The sequence below is a fragment of the Leptosomus discolor genome, chromosome 14 (genome assembly GCF_034619465.1).
Source record: "Leptosomus discolor isolate bLepDis1 chromosome 14, bLepDis1.hap2, whole genome shotgun sequence".
NCBI lineage: Eukaryota > Metazoa > Chordata > Aves > Leptosomiformes > Leptosomidae > Leptosomus > Leptosomus discolor.
In genome coordinates this window covers 340,294-360,461 of record NC_141404.1, presented here as the reverse complement: position 1 = coordinate 360,461, position 20,168 = coordinate 340,294, and the positions used below count along the sequence as shown (strand labels likewise).

Genomic DNA, 20,168 nt, shown 5'->3' with positions numbered 1-20,168 from the left:
ATACAATGATAGTTTTATTGTCAAATCCTTAAAACTTAAGGGAAAAATAAGTACACTGAACAACACACTGTTAGTAACAAATACAAGATGGTCTGGCTGTCCTGCCAGAGTGGGGAAAAAAAGTTTTCACTGAATGAAGCTCTTCTCTGCTCTCCCTGTTTTTGATGGTGACTGGGAGCCTATCTGACTCACACCTGTGAAGGAACAAAAGGAAGGTTAATGACACACAAAAAAAGGATGATACTGGATAATGTCCAGACTTTTAAAATGCTTTATATATTCCCGTGTTCCTTTCAGAATGTGCCATCTCCCTGGCTAAACAGAGGAATGCCAAAGAGACTGCGCTCTCAGAAGCTCAGTATTTCCATGTTTAGTGTCCTGTGTTGTGTCTGTGTCCCCCATCCCCCCCCCACTTTAATGTTGTTAGAAACAAAATGGACAGGATCTGCTAGTGACCGTAAGGCATAATCCTTGCACTTTCAGGGCCCTGTGTTGCCGTGTATGGTTTACTGTCTGAAACACACAACTGAAGTCACAAATTACTCATACTCAACTACTGTTATAAATAACACAGGCAGTGTCTGAATAGCCCAGCCTGTTCTCTAGCATTATTACACTCAATTTTTTTTTTAAATAGGTTGATTGGTACCTGGAATGTCACAAGACCAGAAATCGTTACACTGCGGACAGCGTCGTTCAGTCTGAGCTCTAAAGTACTTTCTGACACAAGGTAAATGCATTCCCGTTCCACAGGATTCACATACTTGCCTCTGAAATCAGAAGTGTTGATAAAAAAATCCAACTTGTGTTTAACGTAAAATTGTAGAAAGGGCAGCAGATATGCAGTGCTTTATTCCCAAGAATGGTTCACACAGTACAGCTGGTGGATACTAGAAAGTCAAAGCTGGTAAATGATAAAAGGAGGTATTTTTCTGAAAACTAGGAAATACTATTTCCCTTTATGGACAAAATTTAGCTTGAAAGACAACCCTGAGCTATTTGGGTGCAATAAAGGAGACCAATTGGGATGGAAAAAGTAACATGGATGCACATTAGCTGGGACAATGAGAAGATGCAGGGTCGAGGAGCAAGAGAATGAACTAGTTTTGGAATAGTTCAGGCTGTAACCAAGACTAAACTGGTAATTTACCAGCTATCTAAATAGAGTGCCATAGCCTGCTGTATATAAACATACACATTAATTCTGGAGTCCAAGACACAAGCAATTCCTGAACAGGACCCAAGGTGAACGTGTGTCACATGAAGACTGCTATTTGTAAGGTCCAAAGGTGAGATTGGTCAAGTGTTGTGCCTATTCGAGGATAAGGGTACATCTCTAGCCTGCTGGCTTTGAAAAGCAAGACAACAACAATGTTCCTCACTGGGTGAGTTCGCTTTCTCCAAGTTTATACTCCGACATAACTGCTCCAAGACAAGTTTTTTTCCAAAGACAGAAGATAAAATACCTACACGGGAAGGGGTGGGGGGGGGGAGTATTTTCTTTATATACATGGGCACGATTACCAGATTACAAGACCAGAATTTCTCTGTGCCTCCCTAATACTCAAAGGAAAGTATCACAAACTTCAGCTACCACCACATCAGTACATTAGGAGACACCTACTGAGGTAATAAAACAAACGTTACCTGGATGGCAAGGCTGTGACAGATGTTACACTTCCTTGCCACATCTTGATAGTTACTGAGAATGTATTGTTCCATCTCAATTATGCAGCGAGTATGCAGAGTATATTCTCCATTTCTCTAAGGAAACAAGTGGTGAGAGAAGGTTCTTTTAATTCCTTTTACCTTTTTTTGACTTTTCTAACCACCCACTAGTGAGCATTTGACATCCAATTTTTTTTTGCCAACATGAAACTAACACGCTGACAGATACAATACAAAGCCAAGATGCTTTTGGAGCAGCAGAATTCATTTGTTTAGAGGATCAGAATAAAGATCTCACGCTGTAACAGAGATCCAGTCCTTGGAAGGTACAGATTAGCAAGCATGCTGTCCTTAACAAAGACATGCAGTTTTGGGACCGTCCATTTGCACATTAGTGGAAATTATACTGGCTTCCAGCAAAATCTAGGCATTTACTGCTTGAGGTATCTTTGAAAATCTCTGCTAAATCACTCTAACATAAGTAAACCTGTGGCGGTGGGTTGGAGATCTATGATGCAATGAATCTGGGAGAAAAGGGATTGAGAAGACTCTTGTCTGAGCAAGCAACTGCAGTGTCCACACGGTAAACTAATATCAATTTCTCCCTCACGAAGAAAAGGTGATTTAAAGATGTCCACAGTGGCCCGTGCATTTCTGGTATGTTTGGCCTCACTGCTTTTCAGAATACGCTAAAAGTAACTCACAGCGCTGACCACCCTCAAGAGCTTTCCCCAGCTCTTGTTCCAAGTTGAAGCATGCCATGCTGTAGTGCAGAAAGGATGTCTGAATGTCGCAGTGCAGGGCTGTGCACGCGTACCCACCTAGCTCAGGTAGAAGAAACTGAAACCATGTCCTGTATAGGCCTACCCAAGGACTTTTTCCTTGTAAATGTGCTACCTTTTCTGCAAAAATCACTGAAGCAGCAATAAGCACAGGCCCCACAAAACCATTTTTGCCATCATTCATTGAAGAACAGCTCCAGTTTCAGCCATCACATCCAAAGAAAATAATAGTTGGACCAATTAAAATATCAACACTTGAAAAGATGGAGCAGTTACCTCAGAGAGCCACTTATCCTCCACAAAAACTTTCAGCACTTGTTCCGCTTCCTTTTTCTTCATTTTCTTTGTCTTGAGGTGGTCAGCCAAGTTTAAAATATCTGTAGAAGAGGCAAAGCCACCTTCTGATAAAATGATTAGGTCCATCTACCGAAAGAAACATTTTCAACTATTAAAAAACCCACGCAATTAGACAGACGCACCTTATAGTTATGTGCAGCTTTTTTTAGCATCCATACATACGAGATATGAACAAGAACTGTAAAACAAAGGCCAAAAACTGAAACAATCATTGTTACCTTGGCAGTTTTAATCTTTGCCAAGAAAAATTTCCACCAATAGAACTGTACAGTGCTGCCTAAACGAAGCTGCATTCAGGGACCCCTGAGCACGCTCAGGGGTGACAGATCTGTTTCTTTTTATCCGCTCTTTGTCACGGTTCTTTTGAGGAAAAACCGCTCACTACTAAAATAAGTTCGTTCGCTCTGGAGTCATTAGTACTGCTGAACCTACCTGGCACTCGAAGGTTGTAGCAGTATTGCCAGTCCTCAGAGAATCTGTCATTGGAAACATTCCTGCTGCTCATTATTACAGAGCAGCATGCAGAGTTTTTATGCCAGTAGTACTACAACAATGCCATCTCTGCAGTGCTGACATGGCTGTTTAGGTGCTTCACCAGTCATGGGGGAGGGCAGGGAAATCTCTGGGTACTGCCCATGTAGATTGGACTTTTGCAGCTGTCACAGAATGGTCAATACACCTCTCCAGTTTATACAGAAAACTTTATTTTAACGAGTGTGCAAAAAAATATTTAAAAGTCTAGTGGCTGGAGAAATTAAGTCCTCAAAGTTCAAGACGCTATAAGAACAATTCACTAAACATGCAAGATACATAGCTATGATCACAACTCACATTAATGGTTGCTTGTAAGAAATCAGACATCAAATGTCCTGGAATCTCAGCGCAATAGTTCTACTGGGAACTTTAAAAAATTCTCAAGTGTACGTTTTCTTGCTCAAAAAGCAGCAGAATAGTTTATTAAACACAGAATTAATTGGCTAAGCAGTAATGACAGACAAATGTTTCTACTCAAATCAAGAAACCCGATTCATATGTTACAAGCATTAAAATCTGCTGTGGATTACTAGACTACTGAAGCCAGTGAAAAATTCAGCAATCACAATGGAAAATCCTGAAGAAAAGTGTTTGTTTAACTGGAAGCAGGTGTGGCAGGCCACTGACTCCAAGGAGCACTGCCCTATTGCTGATTTAACTGACTTTCAACAGGGAATCATTACTCGCATATACTCTCATCCGCACCCCCCCATTCAATTTGGGGTAAATTCAGGTACGATGGCAACTGGCTCCTGAACCACATCTCCATTCATTTCCATTTCCATTCATTTTAAGATGGTACCTTCACAAATAATGCGATTTACTAACTGATAACTGACATACTTACTGTTTTTCTGAACAATTCTAATTCATTTTCTGTATAGTCAGATGCCATTTTAGTTATTTCCGTTTCTGCCAAATTCACCTACAAAAAAAGGAACACTTAAACTGAAATCAAATCTCACACCACAAATTGTAAAAGGTCCTCTGAGGCAAAGAATACATCATCTTACAATTAACAGAAACATCATTTCTTTAAATGGCACGAAGGAGGCTGTTCCTTAATGATGACACTCAGTGGTACACAAGTCTGTTGTTTACAACCCCTGATCTTCCAGCCACATGTCCGCAGCTGTCTCTACCCAGTCCAAGCTCTTAAACAACCCAATCTCCCCCCTATAGCACTAATAGAGAATATTAGTTCTAGATAGTAGAACTAATACGTTACACCGGGATACCGTGCTGGACGGTAGCAGTAACTGTTATAAGACACATTTTTGTTTCACCGAGAAGAACAGTTACTGATATTTCATATTCTTAATTGCACGTGCTACTGCTATTTATTATTAGCTCAACCTAACTGGCAAAATGACCCAGAAAGGTTAAAAGCAGCAGCTCGTGTCAGAATAACTCCTGTATGGTCTTTTGAAATTACAGTATAGCCTTTCCTCTTTGACTTGCACATTGCAGAGCACCTAGGGAAACTTTTATAGGCCATTCCTTTGTAACCCTTTGATGCTAGGTCCATTTCTGAGTAAGCGAAAAAGAAAACTAAAGTTGGAGGGCGCTCTGTGTCTTCTAGCTTAAAAATTCCTCTTAAGAAAGAAAGTCTCCTGTGAAAAAGAAATCTCACTTCGGCACTTGAGCAATGTTTACGCGAATGAAACCAGACACTGCTGAGTCCTTGCTGCCACGTTCCGTTTCCAGGCGCCACGGCCGTTGGCAGTTTATCCTCCCACTTCCCTGCTCTACAGGTCGCTTCAGTGGGACAGCCCCGCACAAACCACGCGATGGCAGCACGTCACGGACTTACCAAAGCATAATGTGCTCTCCCATCATCTTCCGACATTCCTTTCCGGATCTGCATAAACAAAGGCTGAAGATGGCTGTTAATAGTACTGATGAAATCATCCAGTTTATCATGTGCGTAGTAGACTGAAAATAAGTAAGAAAAAGCACATACACAAAAATCCCAAACAACTACACATCAGGCAGATCTTTCTGTGTTTTATCTGCTGACACATTTTTTTCATAGGTGAAAGAGCTAAAGGTTAGTGACGCAGAATTCAAACAGGTCTGTTATATTCAGCAGACACACCATTTTCTTGTGCTGCTGACTACCAGCCTTCCAGAGAGGCTCAGCTCCCTGAAGTCAGTTTAGAGAGAGCCCGGACACTCTGCCTTGCTGTATGGAACTCACTGCATTAATCCATTAACTACAGTGACTTGAATAGAAAATTCAAGTTCAACTGAAAATAAAACATGACCAGAAAAAATATTATGTACAACACAAAAATATACTGGTTTTCTTTCATCTTAACATGAGGGATTCCTTGTTTCTTTGTGTTCTGTTTCACAAATTAATGGCACGTAAATGATCAAGTACGCACCATAAAACTTAAAATTCTAGCATTGTAGGAATACAGGTAATACCTTGTGTCATGTTCTACAAACAGATTAAATACTAGCAGAAATTCGATGGTAGACATCATTAAGATGGACTCTGGAGTCACTCTGCACAAGCATGCGCTGCGGCTTTTGCTTGCACAGGAACAGTACACGCCCTCAAGAGTTTCCATCCAAAACAAAACAACGTTAGTGGCAAAGATCCTGTCGACTTCAGCAGGCTAGGGTTTAAAAAAGAGAGTTAAGTAACAGCTCATAGCTTTAGAAAAATGATTGATGTCTCAAAAATACTACCACTTATCACTAAATTAATACTGTTCTCAGTTATAACAGTCAATCGTGTAACAGCTCGGAGGTCCCACTCTCAAAACCCCGCTGTACTTCACAGCATAGTACAATGCAAAAGCCTCAGTCACGGGGTGCTCCTGCCCAGAAAGTTCATGATCCTGATACATGAGACTCCTCGAGTGAACAAAACCAACAAACGGCGAGAACAATAATAACGTAAGTTTAACGTTCAAGTCAGTATAATTTTGTCAAATCGCCGTGCCACCTGCCTGGCACCTGTCAGCAGGAAGCACTCAGCGTACTTTAAAGCCAGGGAGTGTTAGTGACAGCTCTGAAAGAGGGTAAGATGAAAGAGAACAGGAGAATATTCTTCTGCACAACAGCTGTAACATTTTAATGCGAGATCAACGGCTGCTCGAATGGATCTTCCGTGAAAAAAAGGGATATAAACTCTGGTGGGACAGACCACACCAAAAGCTGTACTTAACAATTTTAACATTTAAAAAGTTGGTCAATTTACAATTCCAGACTCAGGAGAAATGATAAATGCCCATTACTATTTGCAAAAGCTTATAACTTACCTCTGCGAAACAGTTCTTGTACAGGCAGCCATAGCAACTGACTGGATAGAAACTGTTTACTCAGATACATCACTACTGAAAACAATATTTACTGTTGACAGGTTCGACGAGAAGTGAGACAAACTAGTATGATCTTCATTCAGTAAGTATCCCCAGTCTTTGCATTCTGACTATACGTGTACAGGAATCTCTTTGTCCTTCTGATAGAATATCTCAGAGGTATCACTTCAAAAGACTGCATTTAAGAAGACCTTGTAACACAAGTATTTTAGATGCACACTAGAGCCAGGACTACCCTACTTCCAAAATACTGGATTAAACTGTTTGAAAAGTCTTAATTTCCAATAACTTCCCCTGTAAAATGCACTACCTTAAAAAAATAAAATAAAATCTAAGACTTAGTTACAATTGCTGTAAATTATTGTTTGTAATAAATTATTTCCTTCTCTAGGGCGTAAAATGCAATCTCAACTAGTACTGTATCACAGATGTACTTACTGTAATCTGTTTTCAGTCAAAAAAAAAAAACTGAAGCACATTGCTATTCCAGTAACAAATTATGAGCACAACAAAGTTGTTCCTAGCATTTAAAACCAAGCATATGCAGGAAGCAGGTATTAATCTTCCTATCAATAAACAAAAATTTATTAAAGACAACACATGACAGCATTAGAAAAAGAGCTCATCCTGTGTTACCCTAGAAGACGGGTAGCATTTTCTTTAGAAGACTTTATTCCATTTAATGACAGAGAGCAGATGAGCAAATAGGAAACAGCAAACAGTAAATACATGGAACACAAATATTCTGGTTGGTTTTTTTTTTTTTTTCCCCTAAATGTAAACAAACTCTTGATAATAAACTCAAGTATTTTCCACAGAAAAGCTGGACAGATCCCTCACCGAAGATGAAGAAGCAGAGGTGCTCAGAGAAACCAGAAACTTTTCTGAATGTGCCTGTATGCCAACTCTAAACAGCAGGCAGCGTAACAAACACACTCACACTCTTGGTTAGTCACCACTTTTCAACAGGCACTGTTTTAAACTTTCTTGCTTAAAGACAGGCGAACAACAGGAATCTTTATTAGATTAGTCTGAGATGCCACAGCTTCGTGATAAACTTAAAAATATACTGTCACCGTTACAAAAGTAGAGCTCCTATGTTTACAGCAAAGGACTACAAATAAGCTGAGTAAATGCTTCTAAAGAAGAGACTGGACCTTTACTCATATAAAACCTAAACACGTAGTAATCGTATCTACGTACCTCTGCCTCCATGTTCTCTGGAACCAGAAAATGAAGTACAATTCTAGTCTGCAAAGCAGCATTACAAAAACGTCATGTTTTTCTTCTACTTCAATGGCACTGAGCAGAGGTAACTGATGACCAGTGTTGATATTTACAGCTGATTTTCAAGATCAAACCATATTTAAAAAACTAATACCTATACATCAGCTTTTGGCATAGAGTTAATCAGTTTGCAAACTTCAGAATTAAACAAAAAAATTTGGATTTTAAGTCACTGATACTCAGTTTTCATTTCACAGAAGAATAAAAGAAGAATAAAACATTAAGAAAAGTTAATTTCTTTGAGGAAAATGTGGTGTGATTTGGGGGTTTGTCCCCATTTCCTTCAGTTACTCTCCTAGTACTACGATGATTGACGTAATAAGAAGCTCCCTACCAGGACTTGAAAATGCTGCCATCTGACTTTATTATAGCTAGAAAAAACTGAAGCAACAGCACCATTACTGGTAAGAGACTCTAAAAGCAGCAATATGTTGTACAATACCTTTTCTTTTTCCTTCTGTTTAACAACATCAAAACCAAGCCAGAACACTTCCTTGTAATAGCACAAGGTATTATACATAAATACATAAAACCAGGCAATCCCTGCCTCAGAGAGCTTAATGACATTTGAACCATGGACTAGACTACATCATTCACTGTTTATTTTTTTATATTTATCCTGCTTTACATTATTTTCATCTCATATGAAACCATTCACATTAAACCTCTTTCTACACATACATCTACAATACGTGTTTCAGCCTTCCCACGAAAAACAGAATCACCGGGAAGAAGAACAAGTTGCTGCACCTAGTAGCATTCTGCAACCCAGTGCAGAACACCACCAATCAGCCTGCCAAGGGTTTAGGGAGGGAAAATACTCAGTGACTCAAATGCTCAAGATGGATTTTCACCACCACCGCCATGCTGGTACCCTTGGGAGGTTCTGATGAACTTCAGTAAGGACTCGTAGCCAAGGCTTCGGTTTTAAAGCGTAACCACTAAGCTGCTACCTGAGTGGTGACTAACACCTACGCTGTTACAATGCTGGTTCAGTACAACTTGAGACTGATACATCCATCTTCTTTCAGTCTTCTTCACACAGGGAGTATTGAATTTTGACCCAAGGGATATAGTCAGTCTTTACTACCAGAACATCTAAATGAGTAATTGATAAGCTTCTCTACATTTTATGTTTCAATCCAGCTACAAGGCATCTGACATGCAGCAGAAAATATGGCCTGCGTTACATGGGACACAAAAATTGATTGCTTAGTCCTGACCTTAAATTCTATGGAGAAGTAGATACAAGCCCACAGTAAAAGCAGAAGAGTCCCTGTAGAGTGGGTGGCCTTGCGACAAGATACAAGAACACTGCTAAGCCCAGCAGGAACATGGGCTTCCAGAACAAGTAATGGGGACTGTGATGGAGGTGAGATGGGAGAAAGTATAGCCATCCACAGAAAACCTCATCTCATCCTCACCAAAACACTTCCTCAGCATTCACTTCTCCCACCACACGGAAGACAAATAACTGATGTGCATTCACTTCAAAGCATTCACTGCACTGTGCCAAAGTACCGCTGAGGAATTGCCTGATCTCACTGTCTATAGTCCTACTGATCTTCCCCAGCCCCTTTTCTGTCAGTGCTTTGTGATATTCTTCATTGTCTACACAAAAATGCCTAGTTTGAGGAGCCAAGAGCCATGTTTTCTTTTTCTAGTTTTGACATATTTGATGCACTATAAAGCAAAATAGCAAAACAAGAGTACAGTGGGTTTTTCTGTTGTTTTGCAAGGCAAATGCTTTCTGCTAAAACAGATGGTTATCTGCAAATTCCACCACAGACAAGAAAAATTCCCCTAAGCTCTAGCTGAACTTTGCAGATGAGATACAAGCATAATGAGCACACTGGGTCACACACAGGAGCAGCTGCTGGGGCTTTTCCTAGAATACCAAATACTAAAAGACATACAAAACATGTATAATACTAAAAGACATACAAAACAAGAATGCTTGTCTGTTCTACGAATCCCTGTTTCTCATCTACAATTTATTTAGTGGGTCTTTCAACAGCCCAGCACGAAATGTATTATGCTTAATGAACTGGTACGACTGTAGACTGACGTTGACACCAACAGTTGTTTTCTTCTGAGTTCAGCTACCAAGACAGTTAAAATACAAAACATACTTAGACAAAAGCCAGTCTGATTCAATCCACATTAATGAATGGTTAATCAATACACTCCTGTACATCCAAACAGGTAGGAAAAAAAGCAGTTTTCTCTCATTCTTCCATTTTTCTAAACATCCTTTCACACAGGGACTGTATCAGCCACTTTTCTAATGACGTCACTGGTACTTAATATACTGTTACATTTTACAATTAATTTTACAAATATTGCCTAATATTGTCCTTCAGTAAATACAGCCATTGTGGTTTGAAAGGCCACCTGATTTTGTCCCTCCAAATTATCCTTTGGTTCATAAAAATATAGCAAATGAAAATATATCTGTTTTCTGTTAACCTTCTGGCCTTGAAGAATGTGGCAAAGAAAACACTTCTGAATGACCATGTCTTTGGAAAATAAAATGCTGGTCATGAAAATGCCTAATATTGTTATATTTAAATACCATCAACTTAGGATGTGCTGAATCCAGGAAAAAATAGATTAACTTGGAAATCTATCAAAAGATAGAGAGCACATGAATCTCAACATTTATTCCATGATCTGTAAAAAAAACCCAAAAGTCATGCTATTATAGAGAGAAACGCGTTTTCCAGGGGAGAGGCACCGTCTTTCCAGCTATACTATTTAGAGTAGTGTAAACCCAGAGCTTCTGTTATTAAAGAACTTCATCTGGCTTGGAAGACAGCAGGAAAAGTAACTACAAATCCTCCTATTTTTACCGTTTCCTACTTTCAAGCTGGGGTCAGGGTCAGAATACTATTCTACATATTCTCCTCCCACAGACAGCATCTCGTAAAGGGGTCCAACAACAGCCAACTCAGATACTGCCATTTCCTGGACTACACAAACAAATGAAAAGCCATCTTGCACCCAGAGACAACACCCAGGGGCACCTCAGAAAGGGTGCCGAGAATGTCGTGGTACCTTGGCTGTTACACAATGCTAGAGATCTGCAAGATGTCTTTAACTTCGCACTGAAGTTTTTACTATCATGCGTTTCATAACTGGAGAAACCGTAACACAATGCAGACAGAAACAGCATGCATTAAGGGATTCCAGTAAAAAGGTATTAGCAATTACAAGAACCTTCCTCAACAAGCCTGCAATTTGCATCCTAACTGAACTGTACACTTTCTGGTGGTCCTGAGCAGCACTTTGATAGACTTTTGGAGCTTTTCCTTCAGAGCTGTGCACAGATTTTAGCATAGACACTGGTCTGCTAGCAGGAAGCACACAAGCAATACACGAAAAATAAGAACATGCCTCCGGGCCAAAAAGCTTAGAGTTTTGAAATAAGCCAGAAAAGAGAATGTGCCGAACACCAGGAGGGAAAGTTTTCAAATTGCTTTGATCAGAGGCTGCACAGGCTGGTTACTGTATGACTTGACCTAATTTGATGCAGCTTTTTTATCCTTTTATATTTAAGGAAACCAACGTCATAGATAGGAGACAGCCTTGTTACATGGTGCTTACAGCCTGCAGGAGACAGGAATTAATGCCCATAAGCTAGTTTTAGTAACATTGTCTGCAATCCGATTTGAAAATTATTGTTCAGATTGCACTAAGCAGTAATAAGATGTACTTGAAGAAACTACATCAAAATCAGAACTTCTAGAAACTGGCCAGTCAGACTGAGTTGCCTTGTAAAAATGTTATTACCGTGATCTTGTAAACTGGGATACTGTTAACTTTGTCCCTAACAAGGACGGGTTTGTCAAACCGCTGGTTCTTTTGTTCATAAAACACATGTGGGGGGAGCGTTCCATTCAGTGAGTCAAGTTCAACATCCTTTTACCTCCCAGCGTGGCAAAAAGCTTTCCTAGGCAGAGCATTTAATAAAACTGTAACAGTTAAAACCCCCACATTGTATCTGTGTAGTTTCACAAGCTTTTCCATTGCACATGAATTGCCACTATGCAGAAAAAATACCAAGCACTTGGTAGGCAGCAGTTGCAATGGAACCATTTTTTTTCTAAATCCTTCTATTAAATAAACCTTCCTAATGAATAACAACCCACTCAGCTCTTACTGCAGTACAGCTCGCTGATCCTGTGAAAACATGATCTAGCTGTAAAGCTTTTTTTTCTTAAGGTTCTTTGTTCTTAACACACAATAAACTCATTAGGGCCGTGCTATTGGCTTAGGCCATCTCCAGCCTTTGTGACAAATTCTTTTACAAATCACAGGGGCTTGGGTCTCACAAACACAGGAGTAAGCCTGTAAAAAGCAGCGTTATTTTTCCATGCTTCCATTTTTTCAGTCAGAAATCTGAGCAGGCGCTGAAACAAGCTCTTCTGGCTCAGGAGAGCTTGAAAACCTATGGAGTCTGTCTGACACCTTTAAACTACGGAAAATACATAAACCCTGCTGTCGCCCAGAAAGGACTCCACTTGTGGCAACAAAGCACGATGGAGTTCGCCACAGGTTGTGCACATCGTTGACTACAGTCTGTTCTCTCTTAACAGAAAGAAAGAACAGTCAGCAACGGCGATGCTGAAGTTACCCTCCCAGCTCGCCACCAGCCACTGAAGAGTTCAGCTCCCTGCAGTTACCAGCTCTGCTCTCAACAGACTCACACAGATACCCCAAACCATCTAAACCCCCCAAACAACTGTGAAGAAGTCTTTCAATTTTAGAGTCATAAATACTAGAGAACTAGAAAATAACTTGAAACGTATATTCAGTGCATAGCAGATCTCAGAATGTGTAATTTAAGCAACACTTGCTGGAGTTAGCTGCCTTTCAACCGTAATGGCTTAAAATCACTAATTTGAACAGCATTTGGGTCTTTAAGTGGCACTTTTTGTTCTTACACATTCCTTGTCGTTTTCAGTTTTGTTCATAAATAAGGTAAAGATGAAAATAGAGGAATTTTATCCTTTCACTATTTTCTGGGAACCAGCAACTGATACATCTAATACCTACTGATTAATTAGCGCTAAACACGTTACTCATTATAGCTTTATTTCGGTTTGTGCCCACCACATTTTCAAAACTGCTGAAGATGAAATACAGACCTCTGAAAAAAATCCTTACCGAGTTGATTACGCATTTCTGTACTACGTAAGTTTGAACATGAACTTCAAACAGATTTGATAGTATACAACCAAAATTTTGTTACAGGTGCCATAAAATTCAGCTTGGTATAGCACACGTTAAAACTAACCAGCTGACCATGTAATCAGTCGGATGTGACAGATTTACTCAAGATGGGTTACAGCATATACTTCATATTATATCCCAAAGGAAACCCTTCCAAGTAAGTATGAAGGGAAACATTCTGGAAATTTCAGCACAATCAATGCTTTTAAATATATAACTTATAAAAAGCATCTTTGCTAAAATAAAAAGTGGCCTGTATCAGTCTGACCGGATTAAAACTTAGTTTCCTCATTGCTAAGTTATTTTATCTTTCAGGAAAGAGGGAAAACACTCACATCATTGAAGTTATTTAACTTTTTTTTAAGATGGTGTATGCTTTTCAGAAATCTAATTATTTGTAAAAAAAAAAAAAGTTCTTCCATCTCCCAACTTTTTCTCCAAAAGAGAGACACACCTTTATGGATTTCACAACAGCGCCGATGTAACTTCCTAGTCTCTGATCCTTCCATTATCCCACGAGACATCAGGACCTGCAGGAACCGTCGATGAGCATCAGTCATCTGAGCCGCCATTGCAACGTTCCACCAGGCTTCAAACGCTGCAAGAGGTGAAAGCTGGAATTAATGCACATGTTGGCGCAAATTAAAAACACGCAATCCAAGCATACATAAGATTTCAACTAAACTCTCGAATACTGAATCTGGGCAAAGTGCTGATCCCCGGGTTGTTCTCAGAACACAGACGGTGACTAACGCCAAGGAGAAGGGTTACCCTTCCATGCCCCTCCAAGCCACGGGGCCAAGTAACGGACCAAACTGAGAAAACCCGGAGTGTGCTGGCATTTTGCCGCCTGGCACACAGACGGCGTCTGAACAGGCTGCGGGGGCACGGCACCTGCCACGCTGTCCCGCACCACTCCCCTCCGTCAGGGCGTCCGGCCCCGGAGCTGCCGCTGCGCCGGCGGGGCCGACGCGGGCACGGCGAGACCGGAGCGCGCTGGAAGCAGCGCAAGGGAAAAGGCAAAGGAGCTTCCCCGCCAGCTGTCCTCCTCGAGCGGACCCACGGAACGACCGACGGCCTCCGGCCGAGCGCCGGCCCGCCTCGCCCGTCGCCCTTCCCCGCCCGCTCGGCCTCGGGCTTGCCGCAGGCCACGGGGGGAGCCGCGGGCAACGACCGAGACACTGCCCCGCCGCCGCCACTGCCCGCCGCCCCCGGCCTGCGCACCCCTGCCGGGGCCTACCTCCCCCTGCCGGGGCCTACCTCCCCCTGCCGGGGCCTACCTCCCCCTGCCGGGGCCTACCTCCCCCTGCCGGGGCCTACCTCCCCCTGCCGGGGCCTACCTCCCCCTGCCGGGGCCTACCTCCCCCTGCCGGGGCCTACCTCCCCCTGCCGGGGCCTACCTCCCCCTGCCGGGGCCTACCTCCCCCTGCCGGGGCCTACCTCCCCCTGCCGGGGCCTACCTCCCCCTGCCGGGGCCTACCTCCCCCTGCCGGGGCCTACCTCCCCCTGCCGGGGCCTACCTCCCCCTGCCGGGGCCTACCTCCCGCTCGGGCCCCGCTCCCCCGCGGCCGCCCCACCCACCCGCCTCGGTGATCGCTGCGACTGCCTGCCATCGGTCAGCTCGACAGCAGGCTGGGGCGGGGCGGGGCAGCAGTGCCCGCCCCTCACTAGTGCGGCGGCCCCGCCCGCCCCGGGACCAGCCGCTGTGTGGCGGGGGCGGGGTGGGGCCGCCCGTGCCAGGTCCTGCGCCCCCCCGAGGCGGGCCTGGCGCCGATTCCAGAGCTCGCCCTGGGCCGGGGCGGAGGCGGGCACTCCCCGCGGCTCCGGCGGAGGCGGGCCTGGCTGAGCTGCGCCCCCGCTGCCGCGGACGGGCGCTGCCGGGGCGGAGCGGGCGCCACGGGGTTTGTGCCGCCGTCGTCTTCCTGAAAGGCCCGCGGCTCCTGGCTCCTTTCCGCCCCCGGGGCGAGTGGTTTCGTGGGCAGCCGGGCTGGCCCCTGCCTGACCGTGGTCCCCGCCGACCCCGCCCGGCGAGGCGGCGCCGCGCTGGCCGCGGGAGGGGCGGTGGCGGGCGGGGCGTTCCCGCGCGGCCGACAGCCGTTTCCGCCGGGCCGCGGTGCCGCTGGCGGGGCAGCGCTCTGTGGCGGGGCGGAGGGCTCGGGTCCGGGGAGCGCCGTGCCCGCGGCAGGGGCTGATCTGCAGGTGCCGCGGGGCCGGGACCGTCCCGGTCCGGACCGAAGCCCGGGTGTGGGAGCCAGCCGCGCCGCTCCGACCGGGAGCCGGACCAAGCAAGGTACCTCCGGCGGCTCCCCCTTCCCTTCCGCGCTCGCGAAGCGCGGCCTCCTCTTCGCTGGCTGCGGCGGCGTTGGCACCGCCTCCGCTTCGCGGCCCGCGCCGTGCCGCCGTCCTCCCCACTGATGCCGGGGCCGAGGTCGCTCTTCCGTGCTCCGGCGGCGCCGGGAGGGCAGGGGAGCGGCCCCCAGCGGAGCGGCTCCGGCTCGCCCCTTGGCCGCGGCGGGGCCCCGGGCGGCCTTCGCTGGGGGGCGGCGGGGCGTGCTCGCCCCGGCGCGGGTCCGTCCGCTCCCCGGGCGCTGCTGCCGCTCGCCGCGGCCCCCCCCCCGGGGCGACGGGGCGTGCTCGGGGCGCTGCTGGAGCCCTCCAGGCGGTGGGGCCTGGTGCTGGCAGAAGCGCTTTTCCTTCTTGGAGGCCATTCGGCTCAGGCGCTCCCTGGAAATCGCTGAGGACAAATCCGCTGTAATTCCCGGGCGTTTCCCCTGTGCTGGGGGTTCTGCCTGGCGGGGGTGGGAGGTCCGAGGGCTCTGGCTGCGCTCCCGGGGAAGGTGTCGGCAGGAGCCGTGCCCCTGAGCGGGGGCTCCGCCGCGCTGAGCCTGCTCTGAACCGCAGAATCTCGATTGTTCCCAAATCTCAGACTTCCTTCTTCAAAAATTACCCCCGGTGTGTATGGCTTCTTAGAGAGCTCAAGACCAGTTTATGCTAAACTCTCAGAACCAGGGGTTCAGAAACGTGGGCACACAAGTGAGCTGTTCTGGTCATTTTAGCCGAGAAGTTTTGTATTTTTGACATTTTTTTCAACATCGCTGAATTCAGCAGTTTCCATAGTTTCTGTCTGTTCTAAATTAGAAAAATCTCTGAAGCTGCTGAAAATGAGCAGAGAGGGTTTTTTTTGTTTATGAGGAGAGGTTTATCCGGATGTGCCCCACCGTGCTCCAGAAATGGAGGTATCATTTGCATGTTCTTGCATAAAGTTGCATTATTGCTAAGTATCCCAAACTATGTGAAGGAATTTGTGGAACAAGGATGACATTAAAATATTAGTGAAATTACTCGTTTAAAACGAATAGGAAAGAATGTCTTGCTCCTTTAAAATCCACTGTTCTGAAGTTAAATTCCTTCTTGGGCGATCATACAGTGAGGCAGGAAATACTGTGTTAGATAAGCAATAATATGTGTGTTATGCCCTTTAAGATAAAAAAAATGGGAGAAAGCCTCCCCACTACAGAATCCATGATCTAAGGACCTGGCAGGGATTTGAGTTTCTGCTTACCCAACACGCTGTAGTAGCCTCGGCAAGAAGAGGTAGCGTTAACACACTGGTTTATTAAATAAACAGCAAAGAAGCATATGGGAATGGTTTACTGCTCAGTTTAATAACACAAAGTGGGAACTGTTGAATTTTATCTTTCAGCCCTTCGTTGACCTAAGTTGCCATCCTTAATTGTTGTAACTTCTAAATATCTTCCAGTCTACCCTTCCATCTAAACCAGCTCCTTAATGCAGTGTACAGGACTCTCTCCTCAGCTTCCAAATTCTTGTGAAAAGCCACTTGTCTGAGACGCCTACACTTTGCGCCCTACGCACACTTGGTGCAGTTGCCTCTGACAGTCATGTTGCGTGTCAAAGAGTAGGTATTAGGAGTTACGTTCCCGTAGGTCTGCCATTTTGTAGAGGCACTTAGAACAGAAACCAGTTAAAAGCAGCAATAAAAAAGATGGAAGTTACTCGCTAACTTTTTTCTTTTCAAATTCTGATACAAGATCAGTTTATGAACTTTTACTTTGCTATATACTGCTTATCTCATTTTAGTCTGCAATACAGCCAATGTTTTAAACCAGAAAGAATAAGACAAGATGTACTTTAATTTTAAAAAGAGACAGTTTTAAAATAGGGGGTGGTCCTTTACCTGTTCAGTTGCAGCAAAGGTAGACTAAAGTGTCTTACGGAGAAATTACTGTTGCCTGTCTTTGGACATGAGTTACTCCGAGTTACTGTTTTTCTTGATAGTATCATAGAATGGATTGCAAGTGACCTCAAAGACCATCTAGTTCCAACCCCCCTGCCATGACAGGGACACCTCCCACTAGACCACGTTGCTCAAGGCTCCATCCAACCTGGACTTGAACACTTCCAGGGATGGAGCATCCACAGCTTCCTCAGGCAACCTGTTCCAGTGCCTCACCACCCTCAGGGTGAAGGACTTGTTCCTTGTATCTAGTCTAAACCTGCTCTCTCCCAGCTCCCAACCATTACCCCTGGTCCTGTCACTGCAGGCCCTTGTAAAAAGTCCCTCCCCAGCCTTCCTGTAGGCCCCCTTCAGGTACTGGAAGGCCACTCTAAGGTCTCCCTGGAGCCTTCTGTTTTCCAGGCTGAGCAAGCCCAACTCTCTCAGCCTGTCCTCGTAGGAAAGGTGGTCCAACTCTCTGACCATCTTGGTAGCCCTCCTCTGGACTTGCTCCAGCAACTCCATGTCTGCGTTGTGTTGGGGGCTCCATAGTAAATGAAATATTTTAAATAGCATAATTTTATTTTTTTTCAAGAGATAGAAATGATAAATGATCAAAGCATGTAACTTGTGATCACATAGACCTGCTTCTAGCCCCAATAGAGATTTCTTCTGTAGTGTTGGGAAGTCACTTACGTCTTTTACACCTTACTTTCCTCAAATACATAGACGTTACAAGCTTTGCTGTGATTTAGTACTCTCTGTATGCGTTACATACTTTAAGATTGGTGTTTCATTATCTGATATAAAGACAAACTTAAGAGCTAACAGACAGGAAAGCTATTGCCATGATAAATTTTTCTCCCTTTGGATTTATAGTCCACTACTCTTATTTACGAAACCAGTTTGCAGTTTCATTTGAGCTATGGGTTAACTGTTTTTATCAGCATACACAGATCTTTACTTCAACAGGGGAGATACTTTTGTTCTGCCGTCTGCCGATTCGTACATGCTTATGTGATGCAGGATTGTCTGCCAAAGTTTTAAGAGTTTCTTGGAACTCCAGTCATGCAACAGTGTTACTTAACAGTGGGCTGGAAAGCAAACACTTCCTCTCTTGGGAATTCCAGGAAAAAGGAGGAAAAGAAGAAGGATTATTTTTATATATATATATATATATACACGCGCACTAGAGCAGTTTGCCCCCTTTTTTTTTTCTGAGCAGAAGCAAAGGCACTTGTGTTCTTTTCAAAAAATTTATTGCCATGCTCAGTCATGTTTTGTCTGTTCCTAAAATGCGAAAAGCTCAGCTCTTGAGTAATAGTTTTCTTGAGCATTTATGAGAAATTTGTCTTTCAACTATGTCATTTTTTACTAGATGAGCAGTAACTGCCTCAGAGAAGGTCACAAAAGAGTTTCCAGTCTAATCTTCTGTTTTCGCTAACAATGTTCTTATCCCTTAACCTCTAAGACTGAAATTTTCCATGTTTGATCTTTAGAAGCTTGTTTTAAAGAGTGGTCAGTCATGCATGAGAATGGAAGAAATACAGTATCATTAAATGTGACTTTTCTGACAAGCACAGAAACTTGGATTATGTGCTAACTGCCTTGGAGCTGAATCTGACATACTGAAGTAAAGATTGATCATAAGTGAAGTGCTTCTAAATTTATTAAAAAAAAAAAAATAGGATTCTGTTGCTACATTTCACAATAGCTTGATTTACATGAGTATATTTATCAATGAAAGCTGTGGTGTTCTTTATAAAAAAGGTGTTTTTTCTGTCCCTTACTCAACTGAGAAAAGAGTGTCTTTTGCCGACCTTATGCTATTTGAATATTTGACAACAAATATTCAGCAGCTGTGCTTGAAAATCTTCCCAGTTTTATAGGAGTTATTTGCAGGAATGTGGATTTGGTAGCATGCCTTTGAGGCTGCATGTCCTTACATGTAGATAGTGCCCACATGCATACTTCCAAAAGTTCATTACATTTTTCCTAAGCTAATCACTTAACATGTTTATACTGCAGCAGAGTTGCTGATCCCTTGCCAGTTCCTTTTGTATTGTGTGCTGGTGAAACTCAAATCTGTTGGAAGTGTCAAAAGTTTTTCTACCGCTGTAGTTGGAGCAGAGGGTGTTGAACCACCATCAACAAATACGTTTCAACTGTCCCTTCTACTTCAAACTCTATCAAAGCTTCTGCAGAAAGCTCAACTCCACCCTCCTGCTAAAGCAGATCTTCTGAGAAATTCTCTCTTCTTTACTAAGTCACACAGAATCATGAGGCTTTGAAATCAAAAACAACGTGCCACCTGGGAGCTGTGCAGATGTAGGCAGAGCCACTGTAGCACGCAGGTAGTAAGAACACTGCGTCCGGCCTTGGAGATTAGAACATACCAAGCACGTGAGAGGAAGGGACAAAAGAGTTGTGTATTAACAGACAAATGTGCTGCTGAACAAGTTTTATCCCTCTCTCTACTGAATGCAGAGTCATGGTAGTTCCATATTAGTTAACATGACTTTACCTACAAGTTTTCCAAAATTTTAAATGTTTCACACATGTTTCTAGTGACATGAAAGCTGGTAGCCGTATTTAATTCAGAATATGATCTTCCGCTATGTCACTACATTGCATCAGCAAACAAATCTTGTGGAAGTAAGTTTTTTGAAAATCTTAAATTATTTCATCTGGTTTTAGTTTACTTATGCAGCTTTGCTATGGTTAAAGAATTCT

At 43.8% G+C, this 20,168-nt stretch overlaps 1 protein-coding gene across 1 annotated transcript; it reads right to left on the bottom strand.

Annotated features, from left to right (window-relative positions):
- Window position 1: 1 nt before the first annotated feature.
- NSMCE1 (NSE1 component of SMC5/6 complex) lies at window positions 2-14,797 on the bottom strand. Its single transcript, XM_086473307.1, has 8 exons — window positions 14,780-14,797; window positions 13,653-13,796; window positions 5,155-5,276; window positions 4,189-4,266; window positions 2,727-2,873; window positions 1,648-1,764; window positions 650-770; window positions 2-194 (listed from the first exon to the last, which is right to left on the bottom strand). Exons 2-8 carry the CDS (start codon window positions 13,768-13,770, stop codon window positions 127-129), a joined length of 771 nt encoding a protein of 256 aa, XP_086329433.1. The 5' UTR covers window positions 13,771-13,796; window positions 14,780-14,797; the 3' UTR covers window positions 2-126.
- Window positions 14,798-20,168: the final 5,371 nt, after the last annotated feature.